The sequence below is a fragment of the Girardinichthys multiradiatus genome, chromosome 22 (assembly GCF_021462225.1).
Source record: "Girardinichthys multiradiatus isolate DD_20200921_A chromosome 22, DD_fGirMul_XY1, whole genome shotgun sequence".
NCBI lineage: Eukaryota > Metazoa > Chordata > Actinopteri > Cyprinodontiformes > Goodeidae > Girardinichthys > Girardinichthys multiradiatus.
In genome coordinates, this window is record NC_061814.1 from 5599733 (window position 1) to 5626624 (window position 26892).

General features: G+C 42.7%; 1 protein-coding gene across 1 annotated transcript in view; it reads left to right on the plus strand.

The window, feature by feature from the left end:
- The window catches only part of gbf1 (golgi brefeldin A resistant guanine nucleotide exchange factor 1), a 118542-nt gene extending 93309 nt beyond the window's left edge, over positions 1-25233 (plus strand). Inside the window, exons 33-40 of the mRNA XM_047351973.1 lie at positions 7237-7442; positions 14260-14410; positions 15208-15338; positions 15467-15568; positions 23443-23556; positions 24031-24208; positions 24306-24494; positions 24602-25233. Of these exons, the coding sequence (XP_047207929.1) occupies positions 7237-7442; positions 14260-14410; positions 15208-15338; positions 15467-15568; positions 23443-23556; positions 24031-24208; positions 24306-24494; positions 24602-24855 (1325 nt within the window). The 3' untranslated portion in view covers positions 24856-25233. The remainder of the gene's footprint in view (positions 1-7236; positions 7443-14259; positions 14411-15207; positions 15339-15466; positions 15569-23442; positions 23557-24030; positions 24209-24305; positions 24495-24601) is intronic.
- Positions 25234-26892: the final 1659 nt, after the last annotated feature.

Genomic DNA, 26892 nt, shown 5'->3' on the forward strand with positions numbered 1-26892 from the left:
CACATGCCTTGGACAACCGGGTGAAGAGAGGGCCTGAGTGGTCCACTGATCACCACCTGGTGGTGAGTTGGATTTGCTGGAAGAGGAGAAAACTGGGCAGACTTGGCACGCCCAAGCGTATAGTGAGGGTCTGCTGGGAATGTCTGGCAGAGCCCTCAGCCAGGGATGTATCTAACTCCCACCTCTGGGAGAGTGGACTCTGTTCTCCACCTCTATTGTCAATGCTGCTGCCCTTAGTTGTGGCCATAAGGTCTGTGGTGCCTGTCACGGCGGCATTACCCAAACCTGGTGGTGGACACCGGCAGTAAGGAATGCTGTCAAGCTGAAGAAGGAGTCCTATTGTCTCTGGTTGGCTTGTGGTACTCCTGTGGCAGCTGAGCGGTACAGTGAGGCTAAGCGTGCCGTGGCCTGGGCAGTAGCAGAGGAGAAACTTAGGCCTGGGAGGAGTTTGGTGGGACCATGGAGAAGGACTGCCGGTTGGCCTCAAAGCGATTCTGGCAAACTGTACAATGCATCAGGAGAGGGAAGCAGTTCTTTGCCAACACTGTTTACAGTGGGGGTGGGTGCTGCTGACCTCGACAGGGGACATTATCGGGTGGTGAAAGAAGTACTTCGAGGATCTCCTCAATTGTGCTGTCAAGCCTTCCCTGGTGGAAGCAGAGACTGGGGGCTCGGAGTTGGACTGATTCATCACCCAGCCTGAAGTCACCAAGGGGTCAAAAAGCTCCACGATTGCAAGTCTTCGGTGGATGAGATCTGCCCTGAATACCTCAAGTCTCTGATGTGTGGCTGTCATGACTGACACACATCTTCAACATTATGTGGCAGGACAGTGCCTCTGGACTGGCAGACCAGGTTGGTGGTGTGTTGCAACTACAAGGGAATCACATTCCGCAGCCTCCCTGGTAAGGCCTTTGCCAAGGTGGTGGAGAGGAGTCCGGGTAATAGTAGAATCAGGAGGAGCAGTGTAACACGGCCGTGGAACACTGGACCAGCTCTATGCCCTCTACAGCAGTGGTCTCCATTCCCCAGGCCGTGGACCGGTACCGGTCCGTGGATCAATTGGTACCGGGCGCACAAGAAATAATTAAACTTAGCCCCCCCAGTTTATGAGTCTCAGCGGGCACACCAACATGATGGTTTAACCCCCCACACCCCGGGTCGCAGTAAAATTGCCAAACGTTGACGGGTCCGCGGTAATATAAAGGTTGGGGATCACTGCTTTACAGGGTCCATGGAGGTTCATGGGAGTTTATCCAACTGGTTATCATGTGTTTTGTGGACCTGGAGAAGGTATTTGACCGTGTCCCTCATGGTGTCCTGTGGGGGACTCTCCAGGAATATGGAAGCGGGGCCCTTTATTAGGGGCCTTGCGGCCTCTGTACAAGCTGAGCAGGAGTTTGGTTTGCGTTGCCAGGACTAATGCCCCTTTTCCACTGGTTTGATTTGGCCCTTCTCAACTTGAATTGGCTTGCTTCGTGAGCATTTCCATTACTGTATTTTCTGTACCCTGCTCCTGATGTACAACCAGGAGAAATTAGAATGAGGTAGTACAGAAAAAGGTTAACAATACCCAATGGCTGAAGTGGGTCAAACTGAAATATAATTTTACTATTTATAAATCATAAATCATGCCTGAAGGCTGAAAGAAAGGAAAGAGGACACGTCAGCGTTCTGATTTACACGCAGGTAGGGGGCACTGTATTTAATTAGATACTAAATCTTGCTGATCACACATGAAGTTGGCTGTTTAGATGCACAAACATTTCCCCTAAAACATACAAAACAATACCCCAATAAAACAGCGTGTTTGGTCCTTAAGCAAACCAGTGTCTGCAGGAGGAGGAAGCAGGCAGAGAGCAGCTGCCCATAATCAGACCACCAATGTCGGATCAACCAGGAGGAAGACCCACTGAATCCATAAAGCACGAATATCTAGTATTCAACCTAAAACTAACTTCACCGCGGTCAGAAGTCTGCTGTTTTATCCTCTAAAGTCCTTGTCCGCGTTATTGCCTTGGCTGAAACAAAAACCTCCTCAGAAAGCCCAAAATTGTAACTCCTTAAGGTAAACTTTAGAACTTTACCAGTCCAGACAGCAACGTCTCTCCTTTCTGCTTCTCTCTGCTTCACCTGCCACTGCCCCTGACATCATTCCGGGGCTAAGACAGGATTCTGTCTTGTACTAGAAGTCAGAGGTGTACAGAGTGAAAAGGAATGGTGAGAGTACAGTCCCCTGTGGTGCTCCTGTGCTGCTGACTACCTGGTTAGACTCACAACCCTTCAGTCTCACAAACTGTGGTCTGTTTGTCAGGTAGTCTTTGATCCAGGAGGTTGTTGAGGCCTCCACCTGGGTCTTCTGGAGTTTCTGACAAAGCAAATCAGATTGAATTGTGTTAAATGCACTGGAGAAATCAAAAAATGTGATCATCACAGTGCTGCTGGCTTTGCCCAGATGACAGTGGGTTTGTTGAAGCAGATGTATGATGGCATCTTCAACTCCAACTCCACAGCGATAAGCAAACTGAAGGGGGTCCTGGATTTGGAGTAACAAACAAAATTTAAGTGGAAAAACACACCACAGGCTGATCCAACTTTGATGTAATGTCCTTAAAGCAAGTCAAAATGAGGTTCAGTATTGTGTGTGGCCTCCACGTGCCTGTATGACTTCCCTACCACGCCTGGGCATGCTCCTGATGAGACGGCGGATGGTCTCCTGAGGGATCTCCTCCCAGACCTGGACTAAAGCATCCGCCAACTCCTGAACAGTCTGTGGTGCAACGTGATGTTGGTGGATGGAGCGAGACATGATGTCCCAGATGTGCTCAATCGGATTCAGGTCTGGGGAACGGGCGGGCCAGTCCATAGTTTCAATATCTTCATCTTGCAGGAACTGCTGACACACTCCAGCCACATGAGGTCTAGCATTGTCTTGCACCCAGGGCCAACCGCACCAGCATATGGTCTCACAAGGGGTCTGAGGATCTTATCTCGGTACCAAATGGCAGTCAGGCTATCTCTGGCGAGCACATGGAAAGAAATGCCACCCCACATCATTACTGACCCACTGCCAAACCGGTCATGCTGAAGGATGTTGCAGGCAGCAGATCGCTCTCCACGGTGTCTCCAGACTCTGTCACGTCTGTCACATGTGCTCAGTGTGAACCTGCTTTCATCTGTGAAGAGCACAGGGCGCCAGTGGCGAATTTGCCAATCCTGGTGTTTTCTGGCAAATGCCAAGCATCCTGCACGGTGTTGGGCTGTGAGCACAACCCCCATTTGTGGACGTCAGGCCCTCATACCATCCTCATGGAGTTGGTTTCTAACCCTTTGTGCAGACACATGCACATTTGTGGCCTGCTGGAGGTCATTTTGCAGATCTCTGGCAGTGCTCCTCCTATTCCTCCTTGCACAAAGGCGGAGGTAGTGGTCCTGCTGCTGGGTTGTTGCCCTCCTACGGCCTCATCCACGTCTCCTGGTGTACTGGCCTGTCTCCTGGTTGCACCTCCAGGCTCTGGACTCTATGCTGACAGACACAGCAAACCTTCTTGCCACAGCTCGCATTGATGTGCCATCCTGGATGAGCTGCACTACCTGAGCCACTTGTGTGGGTTGTAGAGTCCGTCTCATGCTACCACAAATGTGAAAGCACCACCAACATTCAATAGTGACCAAAACATCAGCCAGAAAGCAAAGGTACTGAAAAGGTCTGTGGTCCCCACCTGCAGAACCACTCCTTTATTGAGTGTGTCTTGCTAATTGCCAAAGATTTCCCCCTGTTGTCTATTCCATTTGCACAACAGGATGTGAAATTGATTGTCACATCCTAAGATTGTGCTTCCTAAGTGGACAGTTTGATTTCACAGACGTTTGATTTACTTGGAGTTATATTGTGTTGTTTAAGTGTTCCCTTTATTTTTTTAGCAGTGTATACACATATATAAAAACTAAATCAGAATCAGAAAAGCTTTATTGCCAAGTACGTTTTTGGACATACAAGGAATTTGTTTTGGCGTAGTCAGTGCAATACAATACAAATTAAACAGTATAAACATATCTACAATATAATATAAATATATGTGCACAGTTTTAAGTGAGTGAGAGTAAATATAGAGCATTATTGGATGTCAGAGCAATACAACAGTGCAGGTGATCATTGTGCAAGTATGGCAGTGCAAGTAAAGCAGGAGTCTATGCTGAACGTTAATGTAACGCATAGAGTTACAAGTTACAGGTGTCCTGTCAGCAAAAAAGGGGGGGTGAGGGGGAAAGGGAGAATGTCAAGGTGGTTTCCGGGCTTTGTTAACAAGGCTGGTGGCAGATGGGAAAAAACTGTTCTTGTGGCGTGAGGTTTTGGTCCAGATGAACCGCAGCCTCCTGCCAGAAGGAAGAGTCTCAAAGAGTCTGTGACCAGGGTGGGAAGGATCAGCCAGAATCTTCCCTGCCCGCTTCAGGGTCCTGGAGGTGTACAGTTCCTGGAGCGACAGTAGACTGCAGCCAATCACCTTCTCAGCAGACCGAATGACACGCTGCAGCCTGCCCTTATCCTTGGCTGAAGCAGCGGCGTACCAGATGGTGATGGAGGAGGTGAGGATGGACTCAATGATGGCTGTGTAGAAGTGCACCATCATAGTCTTTGGCAGGTTGAATTTCTTCAGCTGCCGCAGGAAGAACATCCTCTGCTGGGCTTTCTTGATGAGGGAGCTGATGTTTGGCTCCCACTTGAGATCCTGGGAGATGATGGTTCCCAGGAAGCGGAAAGATTCCACAGTGTCAATTGTGGACTCACAGAGGGTGATGGGGGCAGGTGGGGCTGGGTTCTACCTGAAGTCCACAACCATCTCCACTGTCTTTAGAGCGTTGAGCTCAAGGTTGTTCTGGCTGCACCAGTCCAACAGATGGTCCACCTCCCATCTGTACGCGGACTCGTCACCATCAGAGATGAGTCCGATCAGAGTGGTGTCGTCCGCAAACTTCGGAAGATTGACAGACTGGTGACTGGAGGTGCAGCTGTTGGTGTACAGGGAGGAGAGCAGAGGAGAGAGAACACAGCCTTGGGGGGAACCGGTGCTGATGGTCAGGGAGTCAGAGACGTGCTTCCCCAGCCTCACGCGCTGCTTCCTGTCAGACAGGAAGTCAGTGATCCACCTGCAGGTGGAGTCGGGCACACTCAGCTGGGAGAGCTTCTCCTGTAGCAGATCTGGGACGATGGTGTTGAAGGCAGAGCTGAAATCCACAAACAGGATCCTGGCGTAGGTTCCTGTGGAGTCCAGGTGCCGGAGGATGAAGTGAAGGGCTAAGTTGACTGCATCATCTACAGACCTGTTGGCTCTGTAGGCAAACAGCAGGGGGTCCAGGAGGGGGTCGGTGATGTCTTTTAGGTGTGAGAGCACAAGGCGCTCAAAGGACTTCATCACCACAGAGGTCAGGGCGACGGGTCTGAAGTCATTAAGCCCTGTGGTCCTTGGCTTCTTGGGAACAGGCACGATGTTGGAGGACTTGAAGCAGGCTGGCACATGACATGTCTCCAGTGAGGTGTTAAAAATGTCTGTGAAGACTGGAGACAGCTGATCAGCGCAGTGCTTCAGGCTGGCTGGTGAGACAGAATCCGGTCCAGCAGCTTTTTAATTGAGTTAAATGAATATTTATGGCTGCCAGATTTTGTAACATCCAACAGTTTGTATGCTTGGATTGGCTAGTTTCGTAAATTAAATGTGAACCTACTCTGATCTCTTCCCAAATATTAACCAGTTTTTTTATACACTGAGCCCAGTATGTTTCGCACATGCACCTTAACAAACCTATCAAACTTAGTAACAAGCAAACGTTGTGACACCGAAAGCCACTTTTTCAAGTTGGGAATATGTTTATGGAAATAAGGAGTGTTGAAGTACCCCTTTGCCGGGGCCTTCTGCGCGTTCGTTTATTCACGTAACCTGGAGGAATTCACAACACATTAGAATAACACACTCAGACACCGTTGTATTTAAGTTAATTACCTGGGCCCAGGGAGAAGATAGCTCATGTGATCAGGACACACCGAGATTTCTTCTGAGCTTCTCACTGGGCTCATTGCTTTTATTAAAACACACATGAAAATGGGCAGCGCCCTGTTTACAGTTTTTTTCTCACATGTAGTCACGTACACACTTTTCTGGCTTACCATATTTAGACAGTCATTGTCCTGCACCTGCACCATGTTTTCTACTGATATGAGAAGAGAGTAAGTCAGTCAGTTGTACTATCTCTATTTTTCACACACTCCTGCAGTTCTTCAGAAATTTTCCCCTTCACCTCTCCTGAGAGAAATACTTTTGCACACCACACAATACACAATGTCTTATACTAACACATGTTACACATTTTATTTCCCACACTGGTTATGAACATAGTAATAATAATGATGCACACACATAATATATCTCCACAGGAGATACATTTTAAATTGACAGTATTTGTTGGAGTACATGATCCCTATTTACGGGAGCAGTGAGCAGATACTGCTTTGTTATTGAAATAATATGTAAGCTGTAAGAGAGCACATAAAATCTGGAATGTCTGCGCCACTTTCTTTATACACCAATTTGCAACTGGATGTTAGGCCATATTTAACAAATGTTTATGTATAGTTTGTTCATAATAGGAATTAACAGTTGCATTTAAACATTTCTTCATTAATAGCATATGTTGGGATAAACTTTTTCAAGCAGATTGTGGCACAAATTTGTAAGGGGAAAGATGGCAAAAAATTGGAATTATAAAGAAAAGCTGGTGTTCACCAACTGACCAAACTACAGATTTCAGGGTGTTTCTCTTTTTGTCAATGTGAGTCAGTTTATCTGTAATCCTCAAAACAAAAGTGTAAAAAAAAAAAAAGAAAAAGGCATTTGCCTAGCATAGTTATGCCTGATTGAGCTGGCTATTAGTTTGAACTTCCAAGGATACATTTCCAATACTGCTTTGCCAGTTGTGTGCACAGACTTTGAACTGGGATGCGGAGAGCAGCTTTTCTTTTGGTCCAAAAATAGAGTGAGCAGCCCCTCCACCCTCCCACTTGTACACTCATTATCCAACCAGTATTTTAAATCTGCTCAGACTAATTCTTATAGTACTGTATTTATATTTTAACTTTCTTGGCAGTTTACAAATCAGCCAAAATTTTAATCACAGTTAGTTCTCAGTCTAGTTTTTCATCCAAAAGGTTGTTTGAAATTCCTTGGTAAATCTGTTCTCCAGGTTATCGGAACCATGACAAGAAGAAAAACCACAAATATGACTCCAAGTTCCGGACGAGGAAGAAGCCAGTGGGTAGGGAGAGAGACATGGGAGGCAGCACAAGACGGGTTGGAAGTCGAGTAGCAAGCCAGCGTCCATTACATTCTCACAGCGATGATGAGGAGGATGAGGGTGTCCCAGCCAGCTATCACACAGTGTCATTACAGGTTAGTCAAGATGTAAGTACTCTAGCCCTCTTTGTTTATATTTGTATTGTGTATATTTCTTTAAATTCTCACAGCCTTCTTGTTTGACACACCTGTTCTCTGTAAACCTTGCAGTTTCTCTCTCTTAACTAAAGGGGCTTTATTTGCACTTTATTCTGATGTTTGTGCATTGCTTTATATCTAGCCATTATGGAGTAGTCCTATTATTCCAGAGATAAGAGTATTATTTTAGTTTACTCAGAAAATGTTATAATATTGTATAGTTTGGTGTCTAAATTGTTCCCCTTGTATCTTAAAAAACAACCTACGTCTTTACAAACGTTTCTATATTTTGTAAAAATGTAGAAACACAGTCCCAAGTGAGAGCAAGTGCTAAGCTAAGGAAAAATGCCTTATGATAAAATCCATATTTCATATTTGTAACTTTATAATTTATCTCAATGCCTATATATCTTTTTTAAAACAAAAAAGATGTTTTTTTCTGTTCTCCTGTAATGCTTGAAGATTTAACTTTTAAAATCTTTTTTTCAATTTATTTATCCAAAACAGTTGTATTATGTTCAATGACATGGTCAACATTTCAAAAAGAAAAAACACTCTTCAAGTGTGCCAGTGTGTTAGTTGTGTGCGTGTGTATATATATGTATATATATATATATATATATATATATATACAGGGGTTGGACAATGAAACTGAAACACCTGGTTTTAGACCACAATAATTTATTAGTATGGTGTAGGGCCTCCTTTTGCGGCCAATACAGCATCAATTCGTCTTGGGAATGACATATACAAGTCCTGCACAGTGGTCAGAGGGATTTTAAGCCATTCTTCTTGCAGGATAGTGGCCAGGTCACTACGTGATACTGGTGGAGGAAAACGTTTCCTGACTCGTTCCTCCAAAACACCCCAAAGTGGCTCAATAATATTTAGATCTGGTGACTGTGCAGGCCATGGGAGATGTTCAACTTCACTTTCATGTTCATCAAACCAATCTTTCACCAGTCTTGCTGTGTGTATTGGTGCATTGTCATCCTGATACACGGCACCGCCTTCAGGATACAATGTTTGAACGATTGGATGCACATGGTCCACAAGAATGGTTCGGTAGTCCTTGGCAGTGACGCGCCCATCTAGCACAAGTATTGGGCCAAGGGAATGCCGTGATATATCAGCCCAAACCATCACTGATCCACCCCCATGTTTCACTCTGGTCATGCAACAGTCTGGGTGGTACGCTTCTTTGGGGCTTCTCCACACCGTAACTCTCCCGGATGTGGGGAAAACAGTAAAGGTGGACTCATCAGAGAACAATACATGTTTCATATTGTCCACAGCCCAAGATTTGCACTCCTTGCACCATTGAAACCGACGTTTGGCATTGGCATGAGTGACCAAAGGTTTGGCTATAGCAGCCCGGCCGTGTATATTGACCCTGTGGAGCTCCTGATGGACAGTTTTGGTGGAAACAGGAGAGTTGAGATGCACATTTAATTCTGCCGTGATTTGGTCAGCCGTGGTTTTGTTTTTTGGATACAATCCGGGTTAGCACCCGAACATCCCTTTCAGAGAGCTTCCTCTTGCGTCCACTGTTAATCCTGTTGGATGTGGTTCGTCCTTCTTGGTGGTATACTGACATTACCCTGGATACCGTGGCTCTTGATACATCACAAAGACTTGCTGTCTTGGTCACAGATGCGCCAGCAAGACGTGCACCAACAATTTGTCCTCTTTTGAACTCTGGTATGTCACCCATAATGTTGTGTGCATTTCAATATTTTGAGCAAAACTGTGCTCTTACCCTGCTAATTGAACCTTCCCACTCTGCTCTTACTGGTGCAATGTGCAATCAATGAAGACTGGCTACCAGGCTGGTCCAATTTAGCCATGAAACCTCCCACACTAAAATGACAGGTGTTTCAGTTTCATTGTCCAACCCCTGTATATGTGTGCGCAAAGCCTTCTCCTGCATATCCCAAAGATTTTAAATGGGGTTAATGTCTGGACTCTGGTGGCCAATCCATGTGTGAGAATGATGTCTCATGCTCCCTGAACCACTCTTTCACAATTCGAGCCTGATGAATCCTGGCATTGTCATCTTGGAATATGCCGTGCCATCAGAGAAGAAAAAATCCATTGATGGATAAACCTGGTCATTCAGTATATTCAGATAGTCAGCTGACCTCGTTCTTTGAACACATACTGTTGCTGAACCCAGACCTGTCCACCTGCAGCAACCCCAGATCATAGCACTGCCCCCACAGGCTTGTACAGTAGGCACTAGGCATGATGGGTGCATCACTTCACCTGGCTCTCTTACCCTGATCACTCTGGAACAGGGTGAATCTGGACTCATCAGACCATATGACCTTCTTCCATTGCTCCAGAATCCAATCTTTATGCTCCCTAGCAAACTGAAACTTTTTTTTTCCAGTTAGCCTCACTGATTAGTGGTTTCCTTAAGGCTACACAGCTTTCAGTCCCAGTCCCTTGAGTTCCCTTTGCATTGTGCGTGTTGAATTGCTCTTACTTTCACTATCAAACATAGCCCAGAGTTCTACTGTGGTTTTTCTTCGATTTGATTTCACCAAACGTTTAAGTGATCTCCGATCGTGATCCTTCAGGATTTTATTCAGGCCACAGTTCTTCCTTGAAGATGATGGGTCCCCACTATCCTTACAATTTTGAATAATGCTTTGGACAGTTCTTAACCCACTGTTGGTAGTTTCTGCAATCTGCTTAGATGTTTTCTCTGCTTTTCCACAACCACGGGATGTGTCTTTCGACACGGTTGTTTAAAATGAGCAACTCATTGCACCAGTTGGGGCTAAATAACTTGTTGCCAGCTGAAACATATTTGCCCAAGCAGTAATTACCCAATGGGAGGCTTGTACCTGTTTGCTTAGTTAAATCCAGCTGGCAACTTGTTTTTTTGGCCAGGCAGTGAATGTTAGAGCTGGACCGTATGACCAAAATTTTATATGATGTTTATTTTCAACAATTATCATGGTATTTAACGATATTTTTTTTTTTTTCATGGATACCCGTGTGTGTTAATCACATTTTATACAGACTGAGAGGAAAATTAGCATTAAATGATGTGTGCATGTACTTAAAGGCCTAATGGCAGTAAAGTGGCTAGTACACTGTCACGTACATAATAAAGTTATTACAGGGTTTCTAGAAGTAATGCAGTTTTAAGGGCATTGTCGCTAATTAAGAAATCACATGGCATGACTGTTGTATTGTAAATATCGAACCTTTTATTGATCTTGTTTTTCAAAAACTTTTATTGCAGTGATATTTGAAACGTATCTTAAAAACAAAGAGAATGAGAATGCATAAAATATGTAAGCCAAAAGTTTTCTGAGGTGCTTTTTCTAGTGTACTGAATACGTCTTAGACAGAACATACATTATACCTTAGTCAAATTAGAATTAGATTGTAGCTTTCCTCTGCACTATTTAGCTAGATACATAGCTCTAAAGCCTTCTTTTTCCACAGTGCTTAAAGGAACCAAGTCTTTAACCACGTAAAAAGTGATGGCGTTTATTTTCACCCACCGCTTGCTTGCTTTGCTGCAGGGAGTACGTTGGCCAGAAGCGTCTGCAAGGGATGTTTGACTTGAGTGTTCTCCTGAGGTTCTTCCTGGATAGGATGTAGAGGATCCTGCTTTTAATTGTATAATGTCTTCGTATTCTAAGATGTGTTTGCAGCTGAGCTAGTGTTTCAATTGCTGGTGTTACCTCCAGGGGCGACAGCTTTACTTCGACAGAGCTTGCATATGCCTCTTGTTTGACTGAGCTTTTATAGCCAAAATACTTCAACACAAATGAAACCGCCCCTCTTCATGGCACAAGTTCTTTTTCGCTATCACCTTTAACTGATACATCTGCAAAAACTTATTTTGCTGTATTTTCTTTCTCCATCACGGTGTAGCAAAGAAAGGCATCCCCCGTGAAACATGTTATTGGTGCATGTATAAGCCGGGACTTGGAGCTGGATGAGCTTCTGGTGTGTTGCAGGCCAAGCTGAAGTCCACAAACAGGATTGTTGTAAAATGGGAGTTTTTACTCTCTCTCCTCCCTGTGCACCACCGGGTCCGTTTCTCTCCAGTTCCAAGACCCAACCAGTAAAACCAGCAAAGTATTTACCTTGTGAAATAATGAGAAATGGTTAAATATAAAATCAAGATTTAATGCCAAAATGATCAGTGAACAGAGTATACAGTTGAACAGATACAGAGTGACATTCACCTTCGGTACCGGGCCCCCCCCGAGCCCATCTTAGGGATGAACCAAGAGGAGCAAAGAATGGAACGCGAGTCCTGCTTTATCTTTGCCGGTTCATAACCCTCCTAAAGGTCATCCTCTTGTATCAGTTTATCCTTGACTATGTGTTGCATCTTATGTGATATCAACAGTTATGTTGTGTAAGCTGTAGCAGTGAGCGGTGCAGAAGATAAGCAACAAGGGCAGATATATTTAATTAAGGCAACAAAGAGATAATTAGAAAAGGCCACAGAATCATACATCCATAACAATCCCCCTGTTGAGGTGGGAAGAACCCACCTCACATCAATCAATGTGTCTAGTGCATATGGACCTAAGCTAGAATATGGGAGGCAGTTCCTTCTGGCTGTCGTGTAACTCCGCCCCCCCAAACGGAGTACCATCTCTCTGGTAACTGCCTGCAGCCCTCAGTGTCTGCACCCCTCTGTTTCCCATAGAACAGACCTGTGCTGATGTGTGTCTGAAATTTAAATGATTAAAACATCGCAAATAGATAATAATGCCCTGTTGAAAAATTAAAAACAACAAAAATGATAAAAACCTAGAAACACAGTGAAAATGAGCAGCACAATGTGTGTCAGTATATTGTAGACCCTGAATCATAGACCCTGTTCAATTATCTATTGCAGTCGTCTGGTCCGGTCCCCCTCCAGGCTGCAGGAAAGGGTTGGTCATCCTCCTGGTGTGGCATCCTTGTCTCCCCATTCCTGGTTGGCCTTGGGCAAGGCCTGGTGTTGCATCCTCGGTTTATGGCTGTGATTTGATTTTGCTCCCATTTTCAGGCTGGCTCTGAACAATGGGTTTTGACCTCCTCCTCATAGCACAGTATCATAATTTCTCCAACACTTTGGTTTGGTTCCATGGGATCCACATCATCACTTGTGCTCAATTATTAAGTGGACAACATCAGTGTGTGCTGTGGCACCACATCCATTTGATATTCTGGTAATCTCAAACCTCCGGTATCACTAGAACCAATCGCACGATCAATACACCTGAGGATGAGAGCTGGAATACACGTTGCACAACAGCAAACACAACCTGCGATCACCACAACAGTCAATGACATGAATATACTCACCAGTAGGTTTCTCCATTCTCTAAACCACATCTCAAAAATTTTTTGTGAATTGTTCATTGATTCCTGAGTGTGATTTTAATTCGATGGACAATGATTGCAATCCTTTTAAGGCCTTCGTTAAAGTTCCATCAGGTGCTGTAATCGTTGGCAATAAAAGAACAACAAGCCTCTCCAAAAACACCACACAACCTTCCTCTTTTGCTAGGATCATATCCAAAGCTATTCTATTTTGACAAGAAATTATTTCAACATCCTGTTTACACAGCCTTCAGCTGTCTCTCCTGTTTTGTAAGCTGTAGCAGTGAGCGGTGCGGCACTAAGCAACAAGGGCAGACATATTTAATTAAGGCAACAAAGAGATGATTAGAAAAGGCCACAGAATCATACACCCATAACAGGATCCTGGCGTACATCCCTGGGTGGTCGAGGTGTTGCAGAATGAAGTGTAGTCCCAAGTTGACAGCATCATCTGCTGACCTGTTTGCCTGGTAGACAAACTGTGGGGGGTTCAGCAGGGGGCCTGTGTTGTCCTTCAGGTACTTCAACATCAGTCGCTCAAAGGATTCCATGACCACAGATGTCAGGGCGACAGGCCTGATGTCATTTAATCCTGTGATGGTGGGTGTCTTGGGTACTGGGATGATGGTGGAGCATTTGAATCTCAGTGAAGATGGGAGCCAGTTGGTCGGCGCAAGCTCTCAGGCATGATGCTGCGACATTATCAGGTCCTGAGGCCTTCTTTGTTTTCAGGCACTGAAAGATCCAATTTACATCTTCCTCTGAGATCCTTAGTGTAGGCTGGGGGTCTGAAGGTAGGGGGGCGGTTAGTGTATGGCACAAATTTGTGTCTGAATGGGATGTGGAGTAGTTGGGTTGAGGTGTGAACTGCTGCTTTTCATACCTGCAGTAGAAGCCATTCAACTGATTTGCCAGGCGAGGATTCTGCTCAGGGTTGGGGGAAGGTCTCCTGTAGGCAGTCAGGTTTTTCAAACCGTTCAAAACAGCAGAATCTCCATGTGAGAAGCTTTTCTTTAGTCTCTCACTGTAGCTTCTCTTCGCAGCTTTGATCTCCTCGGTCAGTTTGTTCCTGGCCTGCTTATACAGGGCCTGGTCCCCACTGCTGTAGGCCTCTTCCTTATTTCTGTGCAGCTGCCTCAGATGAGAAGTGAACCAAGGTTTGTTGTTATTGTATGTGCAGAAGGTCTTAGTCTGCACACACATGTCCTCAAAGAAAATGATGTATGATGCCATCACTTCATTAAGTTGGTTTAAATCAGTGGCTGAATATGTTGTCTATTCAGCATCTTTATATGCCAAACCTGGATTATCGATGCAAAGAAGTGCTCACTATCACAGATTTAGACAGATTTGCATATACATAAAGTTCATGATGCCTGGAAGCATTTGTGATGTATTGGTAATTCTACTGTCTGTGTCCAAGCAGCTTTTGGACCTGATGCACACCCTACACACCAGGGCAGCAAGCATCTACAGCTCCTGGGCAGAGGAGCAGCGCCATCTAGAGGCGTCTGGCAAGAAGATTGAAGCAGATTCCCAGACTCTGTGGACCAGCTGCTGGTGCCCCCTGCTGCAGGGTGGGCCACCATTACATTATCCTATGTTGGACAAAAATAAGTTTTATTTAATTTTGCTATTTTTTAAACAGACATCAATGATAATGATATTGATTCACAGGAGCGGTTTAAAAACCCTGCAATAGAGTTGTTTATTAGAAAGTTCTAGACTCAAGGTAGTTGAAAAGCTTCTCTACATATGCTAACAAACAACAATTAATAACAATGACAAAACTATGGAATTGTAAAATATTTTAATCAGAAATGCTCATCTTTAGATTATTTTTTATATGTACAACTGTAGTAATGTATAGTTCCAAATACAGTTTAAAGCAAACGTCTGGCAGACGAATTCAAATAATTTGAACATTGTTTGACTGGACTTTGGTCATCTCGGTTCCCTTCACGCACTTGCAGACTCTGTCTTCACCCTCTCTTAAACTTACAGATTTTTGGGCCGACATGCCCTGCTGACCGTCCCCAACTACTGCACACAAATGCCGACTTTTCCCGACTGAAAAATCGGGGTAAAATTGGGTAACAGAAATTGTGAAGAGTGTCTCCAGATTTAGGGTCACTCCCAATATTTGACTCTGTTCAAACTAACAAGACCAAAATATGTTGGTTTTCTTTAATTTCAGAGATGAAACTTTGGTGTATAACAATGTCAAAGAAATTCATTGAACAGCTTATTGTAACCAGCATTACAAATGGCTCCTTGTGATTTAAGAAAGGAAAGGGAATCTTAATTATATATTTTGACCTTTTTTGGATGATAACAGACAACCCTTATATCTATCATTGGTTGCGCTCTCCAGGCATTGCTTGGCTATGCTGCGATGCCAGGCGTCAGGTCCGCATGCAGGCCCTCACTTATCTCCAAAGAGCACTGCTTGTCCATGATCTGCAGACACTTGATGCAGCTGAGTGGGAGTCCTGCTTCAACAAGGTGAAAATCAAGAATTTCTCATAACAGGCAGCAATGTTGCATCATAGGGTGAGATGGTATAAACCATGCAACCTTTTCTTACACAGTTGAGACTAATGTTTAAGAGCTGAATCGATGTGTGTTTGCAGGTGCTTTTTCCACTGCTAACTAAACTACTGGACAACATTAGTCCAGCAGATGTGGGTGGTATGGAGGAGACCAGAATGAGAGCCTGCACACTTCTGTCAAAGGTTTGAAGCCACACATCCTGCAGCACTCTCTATTACCAGCCTTCACAACACATCTTACCGGTTAATGACAGGTCATGAGTTCATTTCAAATTTGAAGTCAGTCTTAAAAAAATCATCATCATGAAAATACTTATTTAATAATTTTACTTGAATTTTTCTAGAATTGCACCGCTCAAGGTGGCAGCAGGTTGGAGTAGCTCTGTTACTTTTGATTCTGATTTATTCTTTTTTGGGAACTATTCCTCTTGTGGTGGATACAGTTGATTTTTTTTGGATGACTGTCCACTCCAGTGTCGGATGCTGTGCAGCTTGGAGGATTTTTCTTAATACTTTCTATTTTTGGACATTTGTTATGATGCATTGCCATGGCAACGGGGTTGTTTCTTACAACCGGGAGCAGCTGATTAATATCTCAAAAGCTCAAATAATACCTCAGCTACAACCCCAAATCCCTGATGAGTTGAAAAGGAGACGCCGTGGATGCAGAGCAGGAGCTAAGAGAAGAGAGAGAAGGAGGAAGTTCAAACCATCTCTTCCGTCGATTTTGATGGGCAATGTGAGATCGTTGGGAAACAAGTTGGATGAACTCCAAGCCCTACAAAGGACCCAGCCAGAGTACCGGGCATGCAGTATCATGTGTTTTACTGAGACATGGCTGCAGGATCATATCCCTGACTCCAGTGTTTCTCTGCCGGGCTTTTTAACCATACGAGCAGACAGAGATTTAAGGAGGAGCGGCAAATGTAAAGGAGGTGGACTGGCAGTACTTGTGAACAACAGATGGTGTAATCCAGGACATGTTACTGTGAAGTGTCATCTCTGCAGTCCAGATATTGAACTGTTGGCAGTAAGTTTTCGTCCATATTATTTACCCAGAGAGTTCACCAGTGTTATTTTGGCAACAGTTTACGTTCCACCTTCCGCTGTTGCCGACACTGCATGTGATGCCATCAGCTCAGTTGTTGCTAAGCTACAGACACAAAACCCCAATGCTTTTGTGGCAATTTCTGGTGATTTTAACCATGCTTCACTCTCTGCTACACTTCCAACGTTTCAACAGTTTGTCAGCTGCTCTACCAGAGAAAACAAAACATTGGATTTGTTTTATGCAAATGTCAAGGACTCATACATCTCTACAGCAAGACCTCCTCTAGGCAAATCAGATCACAATCTTGTTTTTCTCTGCTCGAAATATAAGCCCCTTGTTCAGAGGCAACCTGTAATAAAGAGGACTGTGAGAAAATGGTCACAGGAAGCTGAAGAAGCTCTGCAAGGTTGCTTTGAGGCTACAGACTGGGACGCACTGTGCCAGCCACATGGAGAGGACATCAATGCCATGACTGAGTGTGTAACCGACTATATAAACTTCTGTGTGGATAACATCATCCCCACCAGAACCGTGAGATGCTTCCCCAATAACAAACCTTGGATCACCAGTGACCTGAAGGACCTGCTTAACAAGAAAAAAAGAACCTCTCAGAGAGGGAGACGGAGAATTATTGAGGAGTATACAGAAGCAACTTAAAGTCAAAATAAGAGACAGCAAGGAGGTGTACAAGAAGAAGCTGGAGAGCAAGCTCCAGCAAAACAATATCAGAGATGTGTGGACAGGGATGAAGATCACAGGCTTCAAGCAGAAGGATGATCAGACCGATGGAGGTCTGGACAGAGGACATCAATGCCATGACTGAGTGTGTAACCGACTATATAAACTTCTGTGTGGATAACATCATCCCCACCAGAACCGTGAGATGCTTCCCCAATAACAAACCTTGGATCACCAGTGACCTGAAGGACCTGCTTAACAAGAAAAAAAGAACCTCTCAGAGAGGGAGACGGAGAATTATTGAGGAGTATACAGAAGCAACTTAAAGTCAAAATAAGAGACAGCAAGGAGGTGTACAAGAAGAAGCTGGAGAGCAAGCTCCAGCAAAACAATATCAGAGATGTGTGGACAGGGATGAAGATCACAGGCTTCAAGCAGAAGGATGATCAGACCGATGGAGGTCTGGACAGAGCCAATGAACTGAACACATTCTTCAATAGGTTCAGTTCAGAAACAAGCTTCGCATCCTCCTCTCCTGCTCACATCCAAACAGACATTCCACCTTCCTTTGACCCACAGGACCCACAGCTGTCCAGTAACACCTCACATTTTTTATCTTCCACCTCAGCCCTAGACCCTTCTGCTTCTACATGTTTTCCTTCAACCATATCAGAAGATGCTGATACTTCCTTTGCTTCCCCCTTCCACCTGTGTGTCTCAAGAAGTCAGGTGAAGAGACAACTGGAGAGACTGAATAGGAATAAGGCTGCAGGTCCAGATCATGTCAGCCCTAGAGTCCTGAAGGCCTGTGCAGAGCAGCTCTGTGGGATTCTTCATTACTCTTCAACCTTAGCCTGGCCCAGAAGAAGGTTCCGGTGTTGTGGAAGACCTCCTGTCTTGTTCCAGTACCAAAGAAAACTCACCCATCAGTCCTCAATGACTATAGACCTGTTGCCCTGACATCTCACATCATGAAGGTCCTAGAGAGACTCCTGTTGGCCCACCTGAGTAAGCAAACAGTAAACCATCAGGAGCCCCTTCAGTTTGCTTATCGCTGTGGAGTTGGAGTTGAAGATGCCATCATACACCTGCTTCAACAAACCCACTGTCATCTGGACAAAGCCAGCAGCACTGTGAGGATCATGTTCTTTGATTTCTCCAGTGCATTTAATACAATCCAACCTGATTTGCTTTGTCAGAAACTCCAGAAGACTCAGGTGGAGGCCTCAATAATCTCCTGGATCAAAGACTACCTGACAAACAGACCACAGTTTGTGAGACTGAAGGGTTGTGAGTCTAACCAGGTAGTCAGCAGCACAGGAGCACCACAGGGGACTGTACTCTCACCATTCCTTTTCACTCTGTACACTTCAGACTTCCAGTACAAGACAGACTCCTGTCATCTGCAGAAATACTCGGATGATTCTGCAGTCTTGGGGTGGATCAGAGAAGAAGCTGAGTACAGGAAGGTGGTGGCATTAATACTTTATTAATCCCAAAGGGAAATTAAATGTTGTTGTGGCATGGTGTGGAAACAATCATCTCATGGTGTGGAAACAATCATCTCATTTTGAACGTGACTAAAACAAAGGAGATGATTGTAGATTTTAAGAGAAACAGGAATAAGTCAAAAACTATTTATATCATGGGAGAAGAAGTGGAGGTGGTGGAGGAGTATAAATACCTCGGTGTTCACCTGGACAACAGACTAGAGTGGAGATGCAACTGTGAAGCCATCTACAAGAAGGAACAGAGCAGATTGTACTTCTTGAGGAAGCTTAGGTCCTTTGGTGTTTGCAGCAAGATGCTGCATATCTTCTATAAGTCTATTGTGGAGAGTGTGATCTTTTCTACCGTCATCTGCTGGGGAAGCAACATCAGAGTTAAAAAAGCTCAACAAGCTGATAAAAAAGGCTGGTTCTGTTCTGGGGACTCCTCTGGAACATCTTGAGATCATTGTGCAAAGAAGGATTCTTCATAAAATGAAGAACATTATGGAGAACCCTGAGCATCCTCTTCATGAGACTGTCCTACAACAACAGTGTCTTCAGTCAGAGGCTTCTTCAGATCTGCTGTAAGACGGAGCGCTACAGGAGATCCTTCCTGCCCACAGCCATCAGCATCTACAACGACTCTTTGAGGAAACCTTCATAATATGAGTTACAACAACATTTAATTTCCCTTTGGGATTAATAAAGTATTTTTGAATTGAATTGAATTGAATCCAGGGAACTTGTCTGGTCTGCTTCACCTGACTTTCTGTCTTTGTTTAACACATTTGTCAGTCTTTCATGGAATATAATGAGGCATGCAAGTAGTGCTAAAAAAGACAGAAAGTTGTTGCACTTTCTGCAACAAGTCTGCAGTCTCAGCTACATTGGGAATTAAAAGAGTATTCTAGAGAAACACATCCTAATCAAAAGACTCAAGAATGCTGTTGGATTATTTCCCCCCATTTCTAGACCCGACTCTGCTTTGGTTCTCCATTTTCTGAATTGTTTAATTGGGATATTTATGCTGCCTGTGCAGCATAAACAAAGTTGTAACATGGTTTATAGATTTTTGTTTGCCAAATTTAATAAGAAAATACCAGAAGCTTGAGAAAACAAAACCAATGCATTTCTGCTAAATGTCAAAGATTATAAATAATGTATGAATAACATTTTCTCACTTTGATCACTGTTATTCTTGCACCATTACTGAATGGACTGAACAAAAGTAAAAAGTGAGATTTTTAGCAACCACCATGTTTTAACCATCAAGTTTGCCTATATCGTGGATGGTGTATGTGATTCTTTATTACTTTAATTCCAGCCTGACTGGAAAATGAAAGAAGTGAAAATTAAAATTAAATATAAAAAAAGAGAGATTTCATACTATTTGCAGTACCGTATTTTCATGTTTGCTTGAAATGGAGTAGGAAGAAATATACATTTATTAAGTCCTACCCCAGTGCCTCAATTCTAAGTCCAATACACTAAGTCCAAACTTAGTGTATTATGTTGGTGGATTCGTTATAAGCCATTAGTCATTAGGAAAAAATCAGCAGTGTTTAACTTGCACTATATTGTCAGAAGTATTTACTCACCCGTCTCAGCTCACATATAAACTTAAGTAACATCCCATTCTAAATCCATAGGCTTTAATATGATATTGGTCCACCTTTGGCAACTATAACAACTCTCTTGCGAATGCTGTCCACAAGGTTTAGGAGTGTGTTCACGGAACTTTTTGACCATTCCTCCAGAAGCACATTTATACATTGATGTTGGACGAGAAGGCATAGCTCTTAGTCTCCACTCTACTTCATTCCGAAGGTGTTATATTGGGTTGAGGTCAGAAACCCAGACTCGTTTATCAGATAGCCAAGTGGTGAAGCACGATTCGTCACTTCAGAGAAGGCACTTCCGCTGCTCAAGAGTCCAGTGTCTGCATTCTTTACACCGCTGCATCCAACACTTTGCATTGCACCTGGTGATGTATAGCTTGGATGCAGCTGCTCAGCTATGGAAACCCATTCCATCAAACTTTCTACACACTGTCCTTGAGCTGACCTGAAGACCACCTTAAAATTAGAGGACTGTAGCAACTGACTATGCAGGAAGTTGGCAACCTCTAGGCATTGTGTACGTCAGCATCCACTGCCCCCGGTCAATCAGTTTTCTGTAGCCTACCACTTCGTGGCTGAGTTGCTGTCGTTCCCAATTACTTCCACTTTGTTATAATCCCACTGACAGTTGACTGTGGAATATTTAGTAGTGAGGAAATTTCACGACTGGACTTGTTGCATTGGTGGCATCCTATCACAGTTCCACACTGGAATTCACTGAGCTCCTAGGAGCGACCCATTGTTTTGCAAATGTGTGTAGAAATTAGGGCAAAACCAAGTAGATGAAAATTCAGCCCTAATTATGAAAAATATATAATGTAAAACTGTTATCTGTTTTGCAAAACAACAGACTAGACAACAGTATAAATATTTATGGAAGGATGTACCTTTTGATCCAGTTTTACAATTATTTTATTTTATTATAATTGCTTTTCTACAGTCTGCCACTGTGTGCTTCCATTTGCCTGTCAATTTGATGTTGATACAAATACATTTTCCTAATGGAGAAATAAAGGATCATTCTATACTAAAAAAAATTGTGTTTCAAAACAAACAGATCTGGTGCTTATAAAACAGATTTTTCACAGTTTAATCCAGAATCTGGCCCAGCTTCAGTCTGGGTCCACCCTGGCCTGTTACTTTTTGCCACATTAGCCTCCAATGTCTTTACAACTAAACAGAGTAATGGAGTGGGGTGCACTGGTTTGTTTTGTTGCTTTGCTATTTTGTAGCAGACTGAGCCATCAGTTTATTAACATTTTCATTTGTAAATTCGTACTACAGTAGAACGGAGCATTGCGTAGTGCTGAACTGCAATGCAGGAGCTCAGACTAACAGAACACCATCAACTGTGTCCGTGAAGCTAATATTTAAAGAGATAGCCTTAGCTTTTTCTGTCCGGGAGGTTTTCTACTTCACTGTTGTAGATACAGGAGCTTTACTAACCTTTTAAGTTTCTCTGAAACATCTGTGTCATGTTGTTAGCTTGTAGCATTAGCGTGCCTAGCAGGTGGCATCCTTAGGCATTTCGTTTTTTCCTGTCCGATAGCCTAATAGGTTAAGTATCTCCGAACAAGGATTTTGTGTTTGCCTTGTTGACTAAAGAAAGGCGCATATGTTGTTGTTTTTGTTAGTTTGTTTTTCTAGATGTATTCACCATGGTAGAACAGTTTAAAGCTTCCAGCAGCAGCTCCTTGTACTCTTGTAGCCAGTTTTCTGTTGCACAAAATAAATCAATATGATTATCACAAAAAACATATTTATATATTTTTTTATTTTTTGTGTTAAAAAAAATTGTATTTATTTTTTTGATTGCCGTCTTTTTTTAGGTTGGTTTTTAATCAATTAATTTGAGCCATGAGCAAAACCGTGTCTTAATGGGGTAATGGTTGGGTCGCAGTTAGGACGGCAACCAACGATTATTTTGCTAATCAATTAATCTGTCAACTATTTTTCCGATTAATAATCAGATAGCAGATGGTGCTTAATAGGAGACTATTTTACAGAATATGAATCAGGAGAAGCTAAAGCTATGCCACTTGTGGAGTTCTGGATAGAGCATACAGACGGTTATTTATTTTAAATGCAAAATGTATATACATTTTTTATACAGTTTTTGCCTAATTACTGCTGTGAGTGGATTGTTCTTTCAGCAAATAGCATGCTTTAGAGTCTGTATACTCCCGTTAATGACAATTCGATTACTAAACTAGTTGGTAGATTATTTCAATAATCGATTAATCCGATTATTTGTTTCAGTCCAGTACAGTACAGAAGCTGCAGAGAAGTATGTTAAACTATAACACTGCTTTCTAGTCTGGACTATGGGTTGTCACTGTTTTGGAGGACTAATACATTTAGTCAGATTACTAAAAGGAAGAGGTTTTCTCTCCAAAGCGAGGGATGGATGCCGTCCCAGACTAGGGTGTCCCAAAAAAAAACAAAAAACCTGTGGATAAACATGTCTTCACTGGTGAAATCAGGATGGGGAGCAGAGATTTTTTTGGGATCTAACATTGTTTTGGCAAACTTACAAACCAAAGCAATGTTAATTTAATGAGCTCTAATTGCCATAACAGGGTGTTATTACTACCAGTGTTAAAAACATTAACATTTAAATAATAAAAGTACAGTAAATCAATTCTGATGGTTGTTGTAGAGTGACTGTCAGGTAAAAGCTTAATTGTAGTAAAAATAATGTGGAAAGGAGAAAGGAAATAATATAGAAAAACTACATGAGTAAAAGGAAAAAAAGAAGAAATAAGTTAAAAAAAACATCACTGACAATCAAAGGTTAACTATTTACACATGTTAACATTAAGATCAGCTGCAAGTTAGGAGTTAAAATAAATATTAAAATTTATACCACATTTTATAGATCTAAAATTAAATGGCTCTTTTTTATAATTTTTGTACATTTAATGCTACAGTGATTATTTTCTTAAGCCCTTGACATACTTCTGAGTTTAATCTCGTGTGACATTATGGCTTGGTTCTATATTTTACAAAGGACACTTGACAGATTTTAGCGGGTTAGCACTGTTTTCTAATGTGATGACAAAAAATCTAAGACAAAAATAGAAGACCATAGAAGTTTTCTGTATTTAAAGGAACATCATACCTTTAAATACAGGAATGATGTAAGATATCAACGTGATGTAAGATTTGAGATCCTGTTTCCTATGTATTTTAAGTTCCATTGTGTTTGTGTTTTTTAAGGTGTTCCTGCAGCACCTCTCTCCTCTACTCTCCCTGCCCACCTTTGCTGCCCTCTGGCTTACAATTCTGGATTTCATGGACAAGTATATGCATGCAGGATCCAGTGACTTACTGGTGAGGATAGTAACAACACAAAAACACAGTTTTCCTTTTTTACATTTAATTCAATTTTAAGTCAATTAGACAGAGGTTCGTCCTGTAACCGGTGGGTGCCGGATTGAACCATTGCTCTGTCTCTCTCAGTAGTTCTGTCCTTGGGCAAGACACTTCACTCTCCTTGCCTGCTGATGGTGGTCAGCGGGCTGGGTGGTGCCTGTGTTTGGCAGCCTCACCTCTGTCAGTCTGCCCCAAGGCAGCTGTGGCTACAATGTCCACTGTCAGTGTGTGAATGTGTGTATGAATGGGTGAAAGAGTATTTGTAGTGTAAAGTGCTTTGGGGTCTCTGGGAACTTGATAAAGTGCTTTACAAGTGAAGGCCATTTACCATTTAGTCTCACCTGAAAAGAACTATATTTCTGATGATCTAGTACTAAATAGTAAAGTACAACAGTACCATTACTTTTTTGCACTGTTTTTGTATTTGTGTAGCTGGAGGCAATTCCAGAGTCTCTAAAGAACATGTTGCTGGTGATGGACACTGCGGGGATTTTCCGCAGCTCTGACTCTAGGACTGGATACTCGGACCTGTGGGAAATAACATGGGAACGTATTGTGTGCTTTCTTCCCAACCTGAGGGAAGAACTCTTCAAACAGACAGTCATACCAGGTACTTAGTTCTAGGAACTTTATCATTATCAGGACATTCCTGGTTAAATAAATGATATCATGCTGGGATGAGCTGTTTATCACTTATGTTGTTTTAGATCAAGCTCCCAGTCCTCAAGGTGAGCCAGTGCAGTCAATATCCACAGCTGAACGACCTTCATCCCCTAAGGTGTCCCCAACCCTTGTCCAGCCCCCATCCTCGGTCCTGATGCCTGTAACCCCAACAGAGACTCCATCGTCCAGCAGTCAGGAATCAACTCAAGAGCCTCAGGCAGCTAGTGCCAATGGTAAACACATTCCTTTACAAAGGGTCCCTAGTGTACAAAAGCTTTAAGACAACTACTGTCAAAAAACAAAAGCATTTAGACTCCAAACTATCTGTTTTGTCTTGTAGGACCAGATCGCTCATCTACAGCTCCTGCCTCAAAATCTCCAACATCTGCATCAACAAGCATGTCTCCCGCTCACTCTCCATCACCTCCAAGTCAGCCCCCCCTTATCCTGCAGCCATTAGCTTCTCCACTGCAGGTGGGCGTCCCGCCCATGCCTCTCCCAATCATCTTAAACCCCGCTTTGATCGAGGCCACATCCCCTGTGCCACTGCTTCCTGGGCCCAAACCTGCCAGTCCAACTGAGGAGTTCCAGTAAGAGAACTTCACCCTACTTGAGGCTCACTACTTCCATGGCAACAGAGCCACCTACCTTACATGTTAGAAGATTGCAGCTTGTTTAGGTGTACATATTGGGACACTTTTCAAATGTGCAAGTTGTTTTCTTTGTGCTCTTTCTGTGTTTATTTTCTAATCCTATTGTATGAGAGACTAAAAAGACATGAAGTAAAGTGACTCTGATGCAGGATTGTGGCATTCAAAAGACAAACATATTGCTCTTTTGTTAAAAGGATTTTGGTTGTCTTGTTTTGTCCACCCAATCCACAAAAACAAAGTGTACTTGCTCTTTCCAGCTGTTTTAGAGATTTAACATCATGTATGTTTTAGACTGAGACAATAAAATCATCAGACTGTGCACTTCCCTACAAGTTTTTACTTTCTGCTTTTGTCAAGCTGTCTTTAGTTTTCTGATAGTGGTGGTCTAATTTTCAAAGTTGTCAGTGTAAAGTGTCTAATCTCAACCAAAATATCAATTTGCTTGAAAAGTTGAACCAAAGTTTTTATCAAACGTTTTTGGTACTATTCTTACGAGTTATTGTGTGTCTGTCTGTTTTGAGAGGTGGGGGATACAAATAATTAGTTTTATTGGAAGGTCCTTTGCAAAGCAAACAGGCTAAAAATCAGCTTAACTATTAATAAATACAATCCACTCCAGATTCAGTTCCAATATATCCAGATTGTTCCGGATATATAGTCAGACTGGCTGGTCGTTCAGTTAAATTATTTTGTAGCGTCAGTTCACAACACGTCTGAAGGCATTTACAAAGTCAATTCAATAAAATACAATTTCAAGTCATCTGCATACATTCCAGTTGATCCTAGTTTTATATTTAACGAATTCTACCAGCTTGCATCAAGTCAGGGACTTGTAGCGTTGACTCCTGGATGAGCATGTAGCGACAGTAGGCATTGGCTAAGCAGATAAGCTCTGAACCTGTTTTTCAAGTTTAGAGTATAAAAGAGAGCACATAGTATATGCACAGTCAGTAGCTATTTCAAAGAGAGAAACCGTGTGAGGGAAATTGGTTATAGCCTCCAATAGCCTAAACCTAAAGCAGCATAACTACAGAGATAGCTCAGAATAACCTAAGCCACTTTTACATATAAGCTTTATCAAAAAGGAAAGTTTTAAGCCTAGTTTTAAAAGTAGACAGGGTGTCTGCCTCACAGACTAAAACTGGGAGCTAGTTCCACAGGAGAGGAGCCTGATAGCTAAAAGATCTACATCCCTTTCAACGTTTAGAAACTCTAGGAACAACCAGTAAACTTGCATTCTGAGAACAAAGTTCCCTGTTAGGAACATGTGGAACAATCCAATCAGTGATGTATGGGGCTTGATTAATAAGGGCTTTGTATGTGAGAAGGACAATTTTAAACTTTATTCTGGATTTAACAGGGAGCCAGTGAACGGAAGCTAAAATAGAAGAAATGTGATCTATCTTTTTAATTTTCATCAGAACTCTTGCTGCAGTGTTTTGGATCAGCTGAAGGTTTTTGTGGACATCCTGATTGTAAAGAATTACAATATGCCAGCCTTTAAGTAACGAAAGCATGAACTAGTTTTTCAGCGTCACTCCTGGATAGGATATTTCTAATTTTGAAAATATTCTAGAAGTGGAAAAAGGCAATCCTAGAAATCTGTTTGATTTGGTATTTAAATGATATATCCTGGTCTGAAATAACAGTTTTTTTGTTATCACCAGAGGCCATTTCCAAACCATTCACATGAATTGATTGACTAAGCAATTTCTTTTTTAAAGACTCCGATCCAAAGAGGACCACTTCTGTCTTGTCTGAATTTAGAAGCCGAAAATTTAAAGTCATCCAAGTGTCTTCAAGACATGCTTGTAGTCTATTTAACTGGTTGGGTTCTTCAAGATTTACGGAGAAATTTATCCCATGCTGCCTGATAATTTTACCTATTGGAAGCATATGCTGTATATAGTAAAGAGAGTTGGCCCAAGCACTGAACCCTGTAGTACTCTATAATTAACTAATAATGGAGTTTGAAGAT